The 16,911-nt window shown below is 49.2% G+C and overlaps 6 protein-coding genes across 6 annotated transcripts; 5 read left to right on the top strand and 1 right to left on the bottom strand.

Annotated features, from left to right (window-relative positions):
* Positions 1-1,673: 1,673 nt before the first annotated feature.
* BDQ94DRAFT_177199 (pectate lyase family protein) lies at positions 1,674-3,015 on the top strand (the record flags this gene model as incomplete). Its single annotated transcript, XM_026772843.1, has 5 exons — positions 1,674-1,781; positions 1,829-2,055; positions 2,105-2,190; positions 2,243-2,328; positions 2,388-3,015. The coding sequence occupies 5 exons, from the start codon at positions 1,674-1,676 to the stop codon at positions 2,850-2,852; spliced, it is 972 nt and encodes a 323-aa protein (XP_026628085.1). The 3' UTR covers positions 2,853-3,015.
* Positions 3,016-3,908: 893 nt separating this feature from the next.
* On the bottom strand, positions 3,909-6,765 carry BDQ94DRAFT_177201 (putative MFS monocarboxylate transporter; the record flags this gene model as incomplete). Its single annotated transcript, XM_026772844.1, has 7 exons — positions 3,909-5,064; positions 5,114-5,290; positions 5,427-5,565; positions 5,650-5,818; positions 5,882-5,947; positions 6,091-6,660; positions 6,715-6,765. 7 exons carry the CDS (start codon positions 6,763-6,765, stop codon positions 3,909-3,911), a joined length of 2,328 nt encoding a protein of 775 aa, XP_026628086.1.
* A 1,962-nt stretch (positions 6,766-8,727) lies between these two features.
* Positions 8,728-10,362, top strand: BDQ94DRAFT_168745 (ankyrin repeat domain-containing protein; the record flags this gene model as incomplete). The annotated part of the gene is made up of 1 exon (XM_026771139.1): positions 8,728-10,362. One exon carries the CDS (start codon positions 8,728-8,730, stop codon positions 10,360-10,362), a length of 1,635 nt encoding a protein of 544 aa, XP_026628087.1.
* Positions 10,363-10,805: 443 nt separating this feature from the next.
* BDQ94DRAFT_177202 (SMP-30/gluconolactonase/LRE family protein) lies at positions 10,806-11,953 on the top strand (the record flags this gene model as incomplete). Its single annotated transcript, XM_026772845.1, has 2 exons — positions 10,806-11,536; positions 11,647-11,953. The coding sequence occupies exons 1-2, from the start codon at positions 10,812-10,814 to the stop codon at positions 11,951-11,953; spliced, it is 1,032 nt and encodes a 343-aa protein (XP_026628088.1). The 5' UTR covers positions 10,806-10,811.
* Positions 11,954-13,083: 1,130 nt separating this feature from the next.
* On the top strand, positions 13,084-14,923 carry BDQ94DRAFT_177206 (putative feruloyl esterase). Its single transcript, XM_026772846.1, has 2 exons — positions 13,084-14,429; positions 14,523-14,923. The coding sequence occupies exons 1-2, from the start codon at positions 13,221-13,223 to the stop codon at positions 14,838-14,840; spliced, it is 1,527 nt and encodes a 508-aa protein (XP_026628089.1). The 5' UTR covers positions 13,084-13,220; the 3' UTR covers positions 14,841-14,923.
* A 1,467-nt stretch (positions 14,924-16,390) lies between these two features.
* BDQ94DRAFT_168748 (uncharacterized protein) lies at positions 16,391-16,666 on the top strand (the record flags this gene model as incomplete). The annotated part of the gene is made up of 2 exons (XM_026771140.1): positions 16,391-16,528; positions 16,592-16,666. 2 exons carry the CDS (start codon positions 16,391-16,393, stop codon positions 16,664-16,666), a joined length of 213 nt encoding a protein of 70 aa, XP_026628090.1.
* Positions 16,667-16,911: the final 245 nt, after the last annotated feature.

Raw genomic sequence — 16,911 nt, forward strand, 5'->3', positions numbered from 1 at the left:
GCTGGTTGTATACATGGTTAAGTCACATACACTGGGAAGAGGATGAAGGAACTTGATGTTGAAGTGTTTGTATTTTCTAACGGCCTTCTGAAGGGAGGAATTTTGGTCAAGTGCGCAGGTGAGTGGGATTGTGTGAGAAATTTCTTACTGGCCAAGATAGTAAACGGCCTAGACATAGCAAACAGGGCTAGTTTCTACTCACTAGACAATCTAAGAAGAAAGCTAAGGGTTCGGAAAATGCAGCTGGTGAGGATGTACCATCATGGATACGGCTGCTTAGTCTCGGTAATGCTATCATCCCAACACCCCTTATTATTCTAGCGGTGTGCTCTCCAGGTCCACAATCTATCAGAAGCATCGCTAGTCTTCACCACTTCAGCTGTTATGCGAAATGACCGCATCGAATATAGTACGTCTAGTCCAGTGGTGGAAGAATTCAGCAAGTGTTCTCAACCGCCGTGATGTCAACTATCCAAAAAGATGGGGTCATAGACCTGCACATCATCGTCGCCTCCTGCATTGCCGACGACCTGTCACTAATGAAGAAAAGCCCAATCGACACACCTAGACCGCGCACATGATATATTAGCTGCTTCACATATCTACCATAGGTGGAGAATCAGAGTCACTCAAGAACAGCCAAGCAACTGGAGCTCCCTTGCCATCAATCATCTGAAGACGGCGCTTAAATCGTGACAAAAATGGGCAGCAAAGGAACGGATGAAACGGAGCCATCCGAAGGTAGAAATGGAGGCACTCCATTGCCGAGAACGACCGGTGCTTGGCCTTCTTGTTTCTGCTGAACCGTGGCTCTTACGCTTCCATGGTGAGCTGATGACTACAAACGTGATCATACTCTGGTAGCAGCAATACCTCCCTGAACCGTCTCAAACGGAACTCTAAAATGGATAGAATGACTTCTTCCTATCCCGATACAGGTACAATCATGATGTTCTCAACATTGACAGCATTGCTGTCTCAGAAGGAACCCCGATCAGTGCTGGACATAACCTATCCCGCACTCCACGGAACCGTGCCACTGTGGAGGATTAACCCCTGATTGATTATTCTTGCCAAGTTATTTTGCTCCTTCGGCTCCCGCAAAATGACTCGTACACCACTCAGAATCTTCCGGGGGCCATGTCCAGACGCGCCAAGCATCGCAGCCGGTGTTCCTGAGCGGACACTAGTCGTGAATGGCACGGACAGTTCCACCGCACAGCCACGATGGACCCAGACTTTAGCTCTCTTGGCAGCATCGCTGAAACGCCAAGTGCCGTTGGTGGAATTCATCTCCCAGCATAATATCCACCTCTGGACAACGTCTTTCCTCACGATGCTCCCTCCCTGTTATGCGAGTGGTGCGATCCAGCTTCATCCGTACGGGGCTTGACCGGCATCTTGGCAGTCGCATCCAAAGAACCTGCGGCTTCACCTCGTCACGGTTGCTATGTTGATTGAAAGTCCACCTATGAAGGTACCAGCCAAGCCTGGAGACAGTCCTGGTGCTTAAAGTGATTTAAGACTTGTCTTGAAGCTCACGATGCTGCCGACCCGTCTATATAAAGGGAGCAGGTAGAGACCTGAACCATATCCCAGAACAAGCCTCTCACATCGTCTTTCCTTTCTCTCATCCCCAACTACCTTTCCATTCTTTCTCTCTCCTAGTTACAATGACCAACTTCAAGTGGATCGTTGCCGCCGCCGGTCTCCTGTCTGGACAGGTCCTGGCTGCTCCTACTGCCACTTCTACCCATGCCAAGCGCGCAACCGTCAGCGACGTAAGCACCCTCCCTGTGAAGAACCCCACAGATATTGACATTGGCAGGCTGCGTTCGGCTATGCTAGCCTGAACGGCGGCACCACCGGTGGTGCCGGCGGTACTACCACTACCGTCTCGTCCTACGCTGCCTTCACCTCCGCTGTCTCCGGCGATGACGCCAAGGTCGTCTACGTCGACGGCACCATCAAGCAGACCGCCGACCAGGTCAAGATTGGCAGCAACACCTCCATCATCGGCAAGGACGCCAACGCCATCCTCGAGGGATTCGGAGTGTAAGCACGTCCCAACAAGAGGGAGCTGAATTAAGCTTACATGCAACAGTCTCGTCAAGGAGAAGGAGAACGTTATCATCCGTAACCTCGGAGTCTCCAAGGTCCTTGCTGACAACGGCGATGCCATTGGTGTCCGTACGTGACACCCACTCATCCTGCACACCCTACCAGATGCTAATTCAAGCAGAGTACTCCAACAACGTCTGGATCGACCACTGCGATGTCTCCTCCGACCGTGACCACGACAAGGACTACTACGACGGTCTGATTGACGTATGCCACCCACCACCACCATCATACCAAAAGGGTCCTCACTCACTAACAACTACTAGATTACCCACGGCTCCGACTACGTGACCGTCTCCAACACCTTCATCCACGACCACTGGAAGGCTTCCCTGGTCGGCCACTCCGATAGCAACGAAGACGAGGACAGCGGCCACCTCACCGTCACCTACGCCAACAACTACTGGTACAACGTCAACTCCCGCGCTCCCTCTTTCCGCTTCGGTACCGGCCACGTCTACAACAGCTACTACCTGGACGTCAGCGACGGCATCAACACCCGTGACGGCGCCCAGCTGCTCGTCGAGTCCAACCAGTTCGTCGACTCCAAGAAGGCTCTCTACTCCACCGACGATGGCTACGCCGTCTCCAACGACAACGACTTCGGTGATTCTGAGAACACTGCCGAGGAGGGTACCCTGACTTCCATGCCTTATGACTACACCCTTCTTGGCTCCGCCAACGTTAAGGCTGCTGTCGTCGGCACTGCCGGTCAGACTCTTACTTTCTAAGCGTACTGTGATGTGCTTGGGATATTAGTTTAGTAGGCTGAGGTTGACTATGCCTTTATCATTCTTTTTATCTTGGTATCTGCAGGACAGCTATTTGAGCCCTAGCTTGTGAACTATCCTAGGGTCGTTATTTAGTTATTGCTCGAATTGCATTTAATTGAGGCAACATGATTACAATTAGCGTAGATGACTGCATATATTTCATAACTCGCATAACGTGCATGCACAGCATAAAGCAAGCGAGTGAGCACATCGGCAAATCCTCGGCCCAACTCCATCCAGACTAGTACTCCACATCCCACACAACCCGCCTGTCCAGACCCACCTATTCAACCAGCTTAATCCGTAGAGTATTCCTGATTAAGTCCGCGGTAGGCACAACTTACCCACCCACTAACCGGTTCATGAAATATCCACACATCACACAACAGACAAACACAACCATAGCTCATCCGGACACCACCGGATTCCCAATCCTCACGGGGAATCATTTCGTGGAGCACCATGTTCTTCCCTGCCTACATCCTTACTACAACTGCAATAGAAGCAATAATATAGTAGGCAGTGACGGGTAGGGCAATTCGGAAACCCCTTTCCTGAAAGCTTGATTTTGCGCTCTTCGGAAAACTCATCGATTGGGTATTGTTGATGTATCGGGGTATTGTTTTCGGGGTGGGTTGGTCTTGATACCTGCATTTACATATGGATCTGTAGGTGCTACTGGAACCGGATTGGTTTGGTAGGAATCAAGATCCAGATCGGTATATCCTGATGAGGAATGTGAAGCGTAATGCCATGGCAGTGATGCTATACCCTGGATTAGTGTTACACTGTGATTGTGATGTTGGACATCCATGCAGTTGCTTAGATTAATTGCATCTGCATGGACAAGGATACAAATGTAGGTTAGATAGCGACGGATAAGGATAAACCCACGACCAGCGAACTCCGAGGCATCGAGTTAATAGATGACAGGGATATCATGCTCTAGGCTCAATATATTGATTATCACTAGTAAACTACCATAGCATCTAGTTTTCAACCAATGCATCTATACTATTGCACCTTCCCCGCCCCTCTATCCACTCTAACCACACAAACAACCGGCCAAACCTGCAACACGACCGCCCCAACCATCAAACAACCCGCAAACACCTGCGCACGAACAAAGTCCGCCGTTTCCAAGTTCACCAACGCCCCTGCAACAGGCGTGCCCACCAACGACCCAAACGAACTAATCCCCCACATCATGCCCATCCTCGTCCCGAGGAAGTCACTATCAGGACAGAATGCTTTATGGGCGACAATGGAAGTCGGAGCTGTGACCAGCACCCCGCTCACGAAACCCCAGTAACAAGCCCAGACGATGAACCCCGCCGTGTTTGTCGTCGCGATCCAGGTGAACATGACTACTGCGGCTGCCGCGACGAAGGCGATCAGGATGAAGATGGGTTTGATGCGGGTGCCTCCCGAGGCGAGGAAGTAAGGTACTGTGCGGCCGAAGGCGGAGGCGCCGTTCGTGATGGAGACGAGGTAGAAGGAGAGGCTGGTGGGGGTGTTGAGGGCGGAGCGGGCGTAGGTGGCGATGTAGAAGATAGGGACGTAGTAAGCGAGCATGACGCAGGTCATGGAGAGTGAGAGAAGCATGAAGGGGAGGTGAGTCAAGGCTTTGAGTTCGATGAGGCTTCTCGTGCGGGTTTTCTTGCCTGGTCGACGGCAAAGGATAGCGCAGGTAATGAGGGCGAGGAAGAGGTTGATGAAAGCGATGCAGCGGACGCTCCAGGCAAAATTGATGATGGGTTGGACTTGGCGAAAGAGAATGGGGAAGATGACGCTACCGACGCTGGATCCGATAGAAGCGCAGCCAATGGCTATGGGACGCTTGGTGGTGAAATGCGAGGAGATGACTACCATTGCTGGGATATAGGTGATGCCACCACCTATTCCGACGCAGAAGCCCTGTGCCAGAAGAACCTGGTAGTATTCTGTTGCTAGGCTGAGCATCATCATCCCGAATACGACTAGGAAGGATCCGCTGACGATCAAGGGTCGGAGGTAGCCTGAGTCCACTAGGGGGCCGGTCACCATACCGACCATCACGATCAGGGTGGCCTGGATACTACCGATCCAGGAGATCGTGGAAGGTGATTCGTCCGGGAGGAGGACGGTTTGGTAGAATTCCTGGAAAGCGCCATAGCAGCTGATAAGGCCCCTGCTGGATGTTAGGACTGTGTTTGGGGATTGGTGATGGGTGTAGGTACCAGGAGTTGACAAAGACGCAGAAGCCCGCCAGTACACTGAGCCAACCTTCCAGTCCTCCGTTGGGCATCGGCTGTGTCTCTGAACTAGCCTCGGTTGGTGGCTGGAGGTGTTCGTCATGCTCGTTGGACAGCTCGTTTGGAGCTTCTAGCCCCTCATTCTGTATTCCCATGTCCGCTCTAATCTAGGTCTATTATAAGCCGTACATGGAGTCTATAAGGAGGAAAAGAAACGTGAAATGAATACTGGTGGGAAGTCTTGAACGACCAAAATGTCGGGCGTAAGCTCGGTTAGCTGGTAGACGATGGTTTCTACCCCAACTTTCGGTTCCCCGCAACGGCAAATGTGGAGTTGGGGTTGGAGTCGAGATCGGGGAACCTTGGCGTTCCAGTTCCTGGAGTGGCAAAGCCCTTTGCCGGGAGTCGCCTACAAAATAGGGTTGACTGACTCGTTTCTGGTCTATGGTCGAATTCTCCGATACTACTTTAATGTTCAAATTTGCCCGCCAAACATGCAGATGGATTGAACAATGCAATACTAACCTGCGCGACACATACGTGACTTTCGAATTTGATAAAAGCTACCGGTTTTTTGATTCCTAGTGCAGGGTATACAAACAGCAGGCATATCAAAAATGGTTTCAATATGGATAGTAGTCTTTTCGAGCCAGCTAATTCGGCAGCCATTAGGAGACAATGTATATACATCTAGGCATTTTTCTATCATTGGAAGGCCTTGGTAACCTGACATTCACAACAGATGCTTTGCACTGGATTTTTTGAGCCCTCACAGTTCGACATGGCTGTTTTGGGCTGAAACTGGATATCATGGCGCCGCTAGACTGCGATTTGAATTTCTCCCTGAACTCGAAAGATCCATGTATCGCGCCGGAGTAGAAGCCGAATGGTGCATATTACTCCTGTGTTTCTCAGTCAGTGTAAACGCAACTGAATAAACTCGTTTCTTGTCCCGAACTTACATCGGTCTCCTCATCGCGAACGAAAACATCCTCCAGGGTCTTAGCTGGCCTGGTACCAATCGCACGTAAGCCCCGAGCACCTTGATCGACGAGCCAGTCGTAAGTCACAATGGACGCGTAAACACTGGCCATATGCTCCTCGTTATCCTCGTCTGTGTCCTCCGCCGCAATATCCATTGTCCCACATGCCATCATCATGCAGTGCAACAGGAACTCATCGACTCCGCCTGTATCAAGTGTGCGATTTCCGGGCGGAAGGACGACCGTACTACCTGCGTCGATATATAGCCGGTAGCGAACGCCGGTTGCGTTGAGGCAGGATAGAAAGGAATCTGCGGTATCTTGGTGCAGGTCCCCTTGCCCGAGAATGGTGATGTTGGCGGCTGCAGTAAATTGCACCAGTTCAGCAATGAGGAAGGGCCAGGTTTGGAATCGCATGGTTGGCGGCGGTAAAGAATTGTTAGTGGTGCGCGAACGAACGAAGAAATCAGTCAAGGATTGGGGAGGTTTTGGTGTCCTTCGATGACCTTGGAAAGAGTGCTTCAGCGGAACGGAACATGACAAACTCTCCTACAACATAACATAATACAAAGATATGGCCATGTAAAGATATAAATATTTGACCATTTTCCCCAATAATCCTTTAATAGGTCTCGAGGCTCGTAGCGATGACATGCTTTTCTCATTTCAGAGAGGCATGATATTCATGGCCCCACCCGTAATCAGTACTAAATCCGCCATCTGTCATATCTGGATGACTCACTGGAGGCTCATCCAAGTAGGCGCATGCTTACGCGGAATACTGATGTAGAAGAAAAGAAGAGCTTAGAACGAACCTCTACGGCAAAGCGAGCAACACCGATTGGTTTAACCAATCCAGTGACTGGCAACTCTGGTCAATTTTCATCGCGCTGGATATTGAATTACGAAATATTGCTCGCGCGCAGTGTGCGTGCTTCTCGCTCATTATGCACTAATATCAACAAGCGCTATCGCCGGGCATTTATGGTACTAGCTAGATAAGGCCACGATGGAGTGTCCCAGTACCCACATCCGCAGTGCTTAGAGCCTTAAAAAGGTCGCGACGCGTCATCCGATCAGGCAGCATCTGCACACCTAAATGCTTAGCAAGGTCTATTACGTTCTAGTAGTGATGTAAGTAGCGAAATCATGTTTATAGTTTTAGTCATGTAGGAGAACGTTCTCTTCGGTTCGTCTTACGGTCTTCCCAATGTGAACGGCCTATACGATGAGGATCTAAGTGCGATTACACCTAACATTAATGATTTCATGAGAGACGATGGATATTGTCATTTGTTCTATGGTAGGCTCCATTTATCACTGTCCACATCCACAGCCCCGCAATATCATCTTCCTATCCAGCCTATCTAGCGGTAGTCCACAAAAAAAGCATCAATGGAGACGATTGAGGGTTTTGTAGGAGGACAACGAAGTACTAAAAATTTAGAATTAATAAACGACCGCCAGGGAGACATTTCATAGTCCAAGAATATGAGCGATAATACAGTTGTGAGTCTCTTCATGATAATGCTTTGTGGGGCTCTTAACAAGACCCTTTTTCCAAAAGTCTTTCAAGGATTCCTCAGATCATCGTTATAAAGGCCGTGTGAAAACAATGGAGTAGCTCAAACAAAATACTCTTTACGAGTCTCTATGGTAGATACCATCGCTATGGCGGGGAAGATGCCTATATGGATGAAACCTTTTGTATCTTATCCAAGGTGGGACTGTCATGACAGCAATAGTTTTCGGAAATTCGAGTCCAAAGGGTTTGTCAAGGAAGGCACTTGCCACTTGATTCGGGTTCGCTCTCCACTTCAATGAAAGGTCACTCCTACCCGCCCTCTTTGTTTGTACGCTTTAATGAACCTTATCTTCAGTATTTTCACATTCATTTGGATACGTACTTCCCAGAGGGTCATGTACACATCGGAGAATGCCATGCAAGATCTGTCTTTTTTGCTAATGACAGCAACCAGAGAAGTGGAATGGTCCACATATCGAGAAGCCAGTTGGCTTACCACTAGTGGGTTTCTTTGGCGACATGGCAGTCAGAGTTTACCTAGTGTATACCAGGTGATAGTATCGTAAGTAACTGCTGTCTATTTATATGACTTCAGGTATCTCATTTCCCTCACAATATCTAATATCATATCACGTCTTACTATTCCCAACCCGACATCAGCTCAACAAACGAATTCATTCATAATGCTAGGCGAAGTACCTGGTGAGGTCCTGCAGTGCGTCGCAGACTGCCTAAATACCGCAAAAGATCGGAACAACCTTGCAAAAACAAGTCGGCGGCTCTATCGATGCACCAACACCTTGCTTTACCAGTGGGATATGTATTATCGTATGGGTAACGCATTCTTATGGGCTGCGGAGAATGAACGAGAGACAACAGCCCGATTGTCACTAGCAATAGCTCACACGCCAAAATCGTTGGATATTGCGGGATTCGCTCTATTGATAGCAACTAAGTTGAGACATGAGGCTGTGATCAGAATCATACTTTCTACGAAGGGAGTCAACCTTAACTTTAGTGTGGATGGGAGGACCCCGCTTTGGCACGCAGCGGCAGAAGGACATGAAGGGATTGTGAAAATGCTACTCAACATGAAGGAGGTCAACCCCGACGAGCAGGACCATTGGAGTGGAACACCATTATGCATTGCAGCACAATACGGGCATCTAGAGGTAGTCAAGTTGTTGCTTGCCACCAAGCGGGTGAATCCAGGTCATCGAGACAGCTTGGGAGAGACCCCGGCCATCAAAGCAGCAGCAGGAAGGTATGAGAAAATAGTGATGTTACTACTCAATACTGAAGGTGTCGATCCTCATTCCCAGAATAATCATGGCTGGACCATCCTGTCATGGGCGATAGTACGTGGTCTGCAACAGGTAGTCGAATTCCTGCTTGCTACCCCGGGAATTGACCCAGATCTTAGAGACTCTGAAGGATTTACTCCATTGTCCAGAGCAGCAGGGGCTGGAAGAAAGCAAGTAGTCTCACTACTGCTCGGCACGGGAAAGGTGAACCCCAATTCTCTAGCCAATTGCCGAGAGACACCGCTGTCCATCTCCGCAAACTATGGCTATGCGGCAATCGTCAAGATGCTTATTACCGCAGGTGCAAACATCCATACTCGAGACGACATGGGAGCGACGGCACTCATGTATGGCGCGAAATCCGGAAATCTGGAACTCGTCGAAGCGCTTCTTGCTGCAGGTGCAGACATTCACGTCCGAAATAATGACGGTGCGACTGCCCTCATATATGCTGCGGAATACGGAAAGCTCAAAATTGTTGAAACACTTCTGGCTGTAGGTGCAGATGTTCACATTGCAGATAACGTTGGAGCGACAACACTCATACACGCTGTTGGATCCGGAAATGTGAAAGTGGTTGAAGCGCTTGTTGCTGCAGGCGCAGAAATCAATATGGGAGATAACTGGAGACAAACACCACTTTTTTACTCTGTACTGCATAGAAGCTGGGAGGTTCTTAGCTTCCTTATTGCTAAAGGTGCAGAGATTGACATCCAAACTACTGATGGGGAGACAGCACTCACTCAGGCTTCGAGTTATGGATATGATGTGAAAATAGTTAAAGCGCTTATTGCTGCAGGAGCAGGACTGGACATCAGAGTCAACAGCAGTGATGAATATGGAGGCACACCCCTTCTGAATGCGGTTAATTGTAAGGCGGAAGTAGTGGTTGAAGCTCTGCTTTCTGCAGGCGCCATGCCTGATATCGGGAATAGCCGAGGACAGACCCCCCTTGCGAGGGCAGCCGTGGAGGGACATGCGAAGATATTTAGGCTTCTATTAGAAGCAGGAGCAAATCCACATATTGCCGATCGTGAAGGATGGACTCCGTTGGCATACCTATTACGATTTCGTCAGGACAATGTCCAACTTTTCAAATTACTTCTTGCTGCGGGTGTGAATGTTAATGTCAAAACCGAGGATGGATGGACGCCATTGGCGCTAGCAGCTAACTGCGGTAATCTGGAGGCGGTAAAGAAGTTACTTGCAGCGGGGGCAGACCCAAACTCTGGAACACCCCTAACAAAAGCAGCGTTTCACGAACACCTAGAGATTGTGAAAACACTTCTTGCCGCAGAAGGCATCGATACGGATTTGAAGGGTAGTGACTGGCTGCCAGCGCTGTGGATAGACAGACAGCCGGGCTATTCAAGAGCGGCGGACTTGATACATCAGCACAGAATGCGTAAAGATATGGTTTAAAAAGAATGATGGGTGGGTGTAATCCTTAAACTACTTAGTCTTGTTAGTTGCTAGTATAGTTAACTATACGGGCTCTGGCCAGATACCTACGAAATAACTCTGCTGCTCAAGTTTCCCACAACCCATAAAAGATGTTGTGTGCCAAACCATAGAACTACAATCTACCAAGAGGCAAGTCTTCCAAAGCCGCCTAGGAACAACGATCTAGATGTGTCGCTGGAAGGATCCGTGTCGGGCCGATTACGGCGACGATCGCCCACAATGTTCCCGCTTCATCCCTTGAAGCGGAAATTGCTGGCTGCTCATCCCCAATCTTGGCGTAGTCCATGGCTTCAGATCAGCCGAGAAACCTCCGATATAACCAACCACTGAACATATAACACTCTATATCCCCGACTGTTCACCTGGAAAAATAGCATACATCACCTTTGTCCGTGGCCAACATCCCCATGGCCCATAATCTGTCCATCGCTGGCGTGCAGCTTGAGCTCTCCCAGGCCACCGCAGGATTCGAATACTACGACAGTCGATTTCTCAACATCACGGGCAATGCCCCAAAACTTGAAGTTCTTCTAGAGAACAATGACTTCCCATTCGCTCACGAAGCAAGTGTCTTCATCCCATCCACAGACGAACTTTTCATGACCAGCAACATCTTCACCGATCCCCTCACCAATCAGTCAACAATCAAGATCTCTAAAGTGTCCCTTAGCACCAACCCAGTTACATCAGAAATAATCAACACCACCATTCCTCTGCCCAATGGAGGCGTCAATCACGACTCTGGCATTCTCTTCTGCGGTCAGGGTACACTCAACCAGTCTGGAGGTCTATTCCAAATGTCCATTGACCCGCCATATCAATCCGAGCTCCTGATCAGTGGATTTTACGGTCGGGAATTCAATTCCCTGAACGATGTGGTCGTTCACAGCGACGGCTCCATCTGGTTCACTGATCCTACGTACGGATACGAGCAGGGCATCCGGCCTGCGCCGCAATTGCCGAACCAAGTCTATCGCTATGACCCGACTACCGGGGATGTGCGTGTCATCGCGGATGGGTTTGGTCGCCCGAATGGCATCGCTTTTTCTCCGGATGAGAAAGTAGTGTATATTACTGATACGGCGTATACGGTTGGTGATGGAACGACGGATCCGACTAAGCCTTCCACTATGTATGTTCTTTTCTTTCCTTTCCTGATAGTTCTTTCTCCACTCTTCCAAATACTCGAAAGCATGGTATACTATTTTACGTTTATAGTTTGGCTGATATGGAACCATCCAGCTATGCATTCGACATCACCAACTACCACGGCCAGCCATTCCTGACGAACCGTCGCGTTTTCGCGATGGCGGCTAACGGTATCCCGGATGGGATCAAGACCGATATGGAAGGCAATGTGTACGCTGGCTGCGGGGACGGTGTTAATGTCTGGTCGCCCGGTGGTGTCTTGCTAGGGAAGATTTCCATCAAGAGCGGCGTGGCTAATTTTTCATTTGGCCGCAATGGGCAAATGTTTATTATGAACGAGAATAAACTGTTGTCTGCACAGCTTGGCCATTGGGTAAGGGGATCGCTCTTGAAAATTTGAAAATTCTGAAGTATTCGGCCTTGATATGGGGTTTTTATGCTGAGGTTGGGGTGCATGTACGATGATGCTTATCTGTTAGTCTGGAAGGATTCCTAGCGATTATATATGGAAGTGGGGTTTGCCCTGGAATTGATCAGTCATGAAGCAGCACACGTTCCTTCTAGTATAGTATCTGGATACCGAAGTCGATGTATATATTGCAAACAAGAGGGAATAGCGAGGAAAGCAGCATCGTCTTCCACAGTAGTGGCGGTCACATAGAATATGGCGAATGCACGATTGCAGACAGTATCGGAGAAAGACTGAATTTTTATATTATATGATATTTCCAAATTTGAAGCACCGAACAAAAACATTGAAACTTGCTTTCTCAGAAAAGAATTGTTTACACTATACTGTGTAACCTCTTGCTAGATACAGATATCGCTTCCTCCTGTACCAAATCCAGATGTAGCCTTTTCAGCTCCTCGCACCGCCTTCGGCATCTGTTCAAGTCCAACTGTATCTCCAAGCATCTTTGCTCCAGTGCAAAGTATTCCCATGACTCCAGACGCGCTGTATCGAGAAGCTGCCACTGTCTTTGTATTTCCATCTGAAGAGCATGAATTTCTCCTTCCATATGTGCGCATATGAGATGTATCGTATGAGCATCTAGTATATCACGATTGCTCAAGGATGACAATAAACATGGCAAGATTTCGGGTTCCGAGCACTTAGTATTCATTAGTATCGGCTTTGGTGGACAAATAGGATAAGGACTTACAGGATACGAGTGTGAGGGTGCAGATGTACACTGGAAGAGGTGCATGGCTGGTAGACGAAACGTAGCAATAAGTGCGTCTTTCGAAGCAGATTAGGGAGGCCGGAGACTTCAGAGGTTTGTGGACACTGATGGGTAGTTGGTCAAAATATGACGACTTCAGGTGTCAATGCATATGACCAGCGGTTTCACTGTGGCTGGAAGCTTAAATCCCTCGAAGACCCGGTGGCGCAACCACAGGGCAACATAGTTTGGTATCTAAAGTGGAGCCGGCATGTTGCTGTTCAGCCCGAGTACGAACATCCATTTCGGGAAGAGCCACTCGGTCCTGGAGCTCCACTATCCCCCTACTCTTTTTTCAAGATTGACTATGGATTGTACCCCATCTACGTCAGACGCTGAGGTATAAAAGGACTATTTCATCCAAGAAATTGTGTGCATCTGCAACACTCATTTCATTTCTAACACTCCTTTTCGTATGTTCCTGGCCTTCCTTCTTTAGCGGCCATGTCAACTGTTTCCATTTGTTCCCCTGCGGCCTTTCAGACCCCGGTCGTGTACGGGGCTGAGATCCTTTCTCTTTCAGCCGCTTGGGTCACAAATTATACCGATTACATTTCGTCCACGTTCAACTACAACGGAGGAACTGTGGACCTTGAAAATGCCAAATTCTGCAACATCACCGTGAAATACACTCATCCCGGCTACGAGGATAACATTACTGTTGAGACCTGGCTTCCCGAACCGGCCAACTGGAACGGCCGCCTGCAGGCAACAGGAGGTGGTGGTTGGGCTGCTGGCCGGTTTGTGCTGTCCGAGTTCTTCATGGGGGGTGCAATTGGGGAAGGATTTGCTACAACCACAACCGATGCAGGACTGGGCAAGGATACTACAGGACCCCGTGAATGGGCGCTCACCAGCCCGGGCAATGTTGATTGGGTTGCAGTGGAAAACTTCGGATCCCGTGCATTCAGTGACCAAGCCATCATTGGCAAGAGCCTTATAAATAGCTTCTACGGTCGTGCCCCCGAGTATTCTTACTGGAGCGGTTGCTCTCAGGGAGGCCGGCAGGGAATGATGATCGCCGAGCGCTATCCCACTGCATACGATGGCATTGCTGCCTCAGCCCCCGCTCAATCCTTCACCAAATTCACTTCTTCGCTCTATTATCCTCTTCTCATGCGCATCTGGCATAACGTGAACCCGCTAGTCTGCGAACTGGACTTCCTTACAAGCGAGGCCGTCAAGTACTGTGACCCCCTCGATGGTGTGGTAGATGGACTCATCTCCAACATGACCGCCTGTGACTACAACCCCTATACTGCCGTGAACAAGACTTTCACCTGTGACTCCTTGAACCGTACTATTGCACTCAGTCAGGGCGCCGCGCTCATCGCTGAGGCTGCCTGGTCGGGCGCGCATACCACTGACGGCGACCAGCTCTGGTTTGGATACAACCCGGGGTCCGACATCGGTAGTACCTTTGGTGCTCAACCGGGAACCAACATCTCATCGCTCGCCACCACCAAGGATGAATGGTTTAATCTCTTTGTCGCTAAGAATATCAGCTTCAACACCATGGGCTTGAGGCACGAGGAGTACCAGGAGTTTTTCAACCTCATCACTTCAGAGTATGGTAGCGCCTGGAACGCAGATGATGCGAACTTGCAGGCTTTCAAGAAGAATGGAGGCAAGCTGCTGACATACCATGGCATGGTACGTGTCTCTCCCTATCCTCTGCCCCTTCCCAACGATATGTTACCAAACCCCTGATGACAGTAACTAACCCACCGTGCGTTTACCAAACAGGCTGATCCCAGCATCCCCACGAAGGGCACCGAATATCTTTACAACAAGGCGCGGGCATTCTTCCCGGACGTTCAGGACTTCTGGCGCTTCTTCGAGTCCCCCGGTCTGGGTCACTGCGCCGGCGGCCTCGGCGGCCAGCCGACCACCGTCATGAAGGCTCTTCAGCGTTGGGTCGAAAATGGCACCGCCCCGGACACCTTGCCTGTGGAATACCCGTCGCTCGGAACTGGTCTCCACCGAAACCTGTGCCCCTATCCTTCCCAGATTGAATACATTGGTGGTAATATCTCTTTGGCTGAGAGCTTCCGTTGCACTTGAGCAGTGCGGAGAATGATACGAGCAACGAGGCTCTCGTGGCTCTGATTGGCCTTTATGGAATTTTTGCATTTCTTTATCTGTATAAATAATTACTTCATGCACAGTGTCCTAACCTGTGTCCCATTATAAGTAGATTTATGTATTATATTAAACCTTGCCCTTTGCAAGCCAATGTCCGAATTTAGAGAGACAGCTATGATAAAGGAACCAAATAGTGGAATCGAAATTTCGCACAGCCCTACATTCCAGCTATGGGACGGCACCAGGAGCTAATATTAACGAGGATCTCCTGTGTCTCGCTCCGAAGGTTGAGGGAGACATAGTCTAGATCCCCACGTAAGCAAGCCGGTGAAGGTACCACGACAGCTTGGATCAGCACCGTGTCCAGGGGATTTCACTCTGTGAGCTAGTGCAGACAGGAGGTCGACACCAATAGTGGGTCTTGGGGCTCAAGACGAGCTTCAAAAAACCAAACATTCTTGTGAATATTGTTCCTTCACAGCCTGCTCGTACATCGCTACACTGTTCCATGGTAGGTCAGAAGAATACTACGAATAGAAGTTCCTCTTGGGTTACTAGTCCCTTGATTGGCTGTAATGTTAAATGGCTAGCTTGTGTTTTCCAAACCAAGGTCAAACAAGCCAGTGGGATAGTAGCACGTGGTGAAAGTAATGAGATTTTATGCTAGCCCTGATGGACCCCGATGACCCTAGATTTACTGGGCTGATGTTCAGGGTCTACGGAATACGAATCAATTTTTGCACAGACATTACTCATTACGTAGTAGCAGCTTCAAAGTTGGTGCAAAAAGTAAGACCACTAATCTTGAAAAGGCTATTCGCATTCGCATTCAGTAACAAGCCAATCAGTAAGGCTGGTTTTAGAAAGTCTGTGGGTCTGCTCACCGGGTGGACCCACCTTGTCGACCAAGTTATTGGAACCAGCTCCTAGGACGTGTTCTGGATGGTTCAACATCTCCTAAGATGCGGTGCAAATTCATCACTGGACCCCGGCTTGGGGTATTTTTCGCTTCAGGTACTCGGCTCAACTGAGGTTGTGCTTGTGTCCACACCCTCAGCCAAGGCGCGTATGTTTCTCTTGGTGTTACCTGTAGGTAACATGCACTTTTCACCTCGGATTTGCAGGCTCTACATTTCTTTGTGGCTTATTGCATTGAAGCACGAGAGAGTTTCATAAGGCTTAACAAGTCAATGTTGTGTTATGACTCGGCCTTAGACGGGATTCTACTCCGGGTTGTTCCATAATCACGATTCTCAGCCTGACCGACCTTCAATCTCGTAGGAGATCGCTAGTTGCGACCATATCCTCACCATATGTTTTATAGTGGATCTGCTGTGGAGACAGCAGCGCCTAGCAGATGATAGAGAACGCTCTTTAAAATGACAGTAATATGACTATCATGGTTCCTGAAAACTCAGGGGTACTAGACATATGAAACTATCCTTACTCGACACTATATAAGAGATTCTCATCGCCTTCGAACTCCACGCTCTACCATCATCTTACCATCGGACCCTCAAGCGAACAAGATGATGAACTTCTTCGATTGGATCCTCACACCCTTCGGCAGCTCCCCTACACCAGAGTCGCAAAACCATATCTGGGATCCGGAGACGGTGACCATGCAGCAACCGACTGCCCCTGAAGCTCCTAGCACAAAAGTTCCCGTATGATTCGCCCCTTATCGACCATCGTGACATTGAAGTCGATGTGTACTGACACAATCGAAGACTGCGGCGCCGGGATCGACAGAAGTGAGCATGCGAGGAGGTGGCGAGGCTGGAGAGGTTTGCTGTGGAGTGTAAGTTTGACCTTTGTGACCGTTGTGTCTCTTTGTCCAGCTCTGGATGGTATAATGACTCTTTAGATGCTGTGGACTCATGTGTTTCGAATGTTGTTGTGGGGGTGAAGAATAGCAACCATACCTATAGTTGCTGCTCGAAGATAGAATATCCTCGTATTGCAAGTGGCAGAACTGTACATAATGATGTTCGATGGACGGGGCCTGGTGACTTGTGGTAGATGTTGATGCACAACATCATGTTGGTTA

The sequence above is a fragment of the Aspergillus welwitschiae genome (assembly GCF_003344945.1).
Source record: "Aspergillus welwitschiae strain CBS 139.54b unplaced genomic scaffold BDQ94scaffold_10, whole genome shotgun sequence".
In the NCBI taxonomy this organism is placed as follows: Eukaryota; Fungi; Ascomycota; class Eurotiomycetes; order Eurotiales; family Aspergillaceae; genus Aspergillus; species Aspergillus welwitschiae.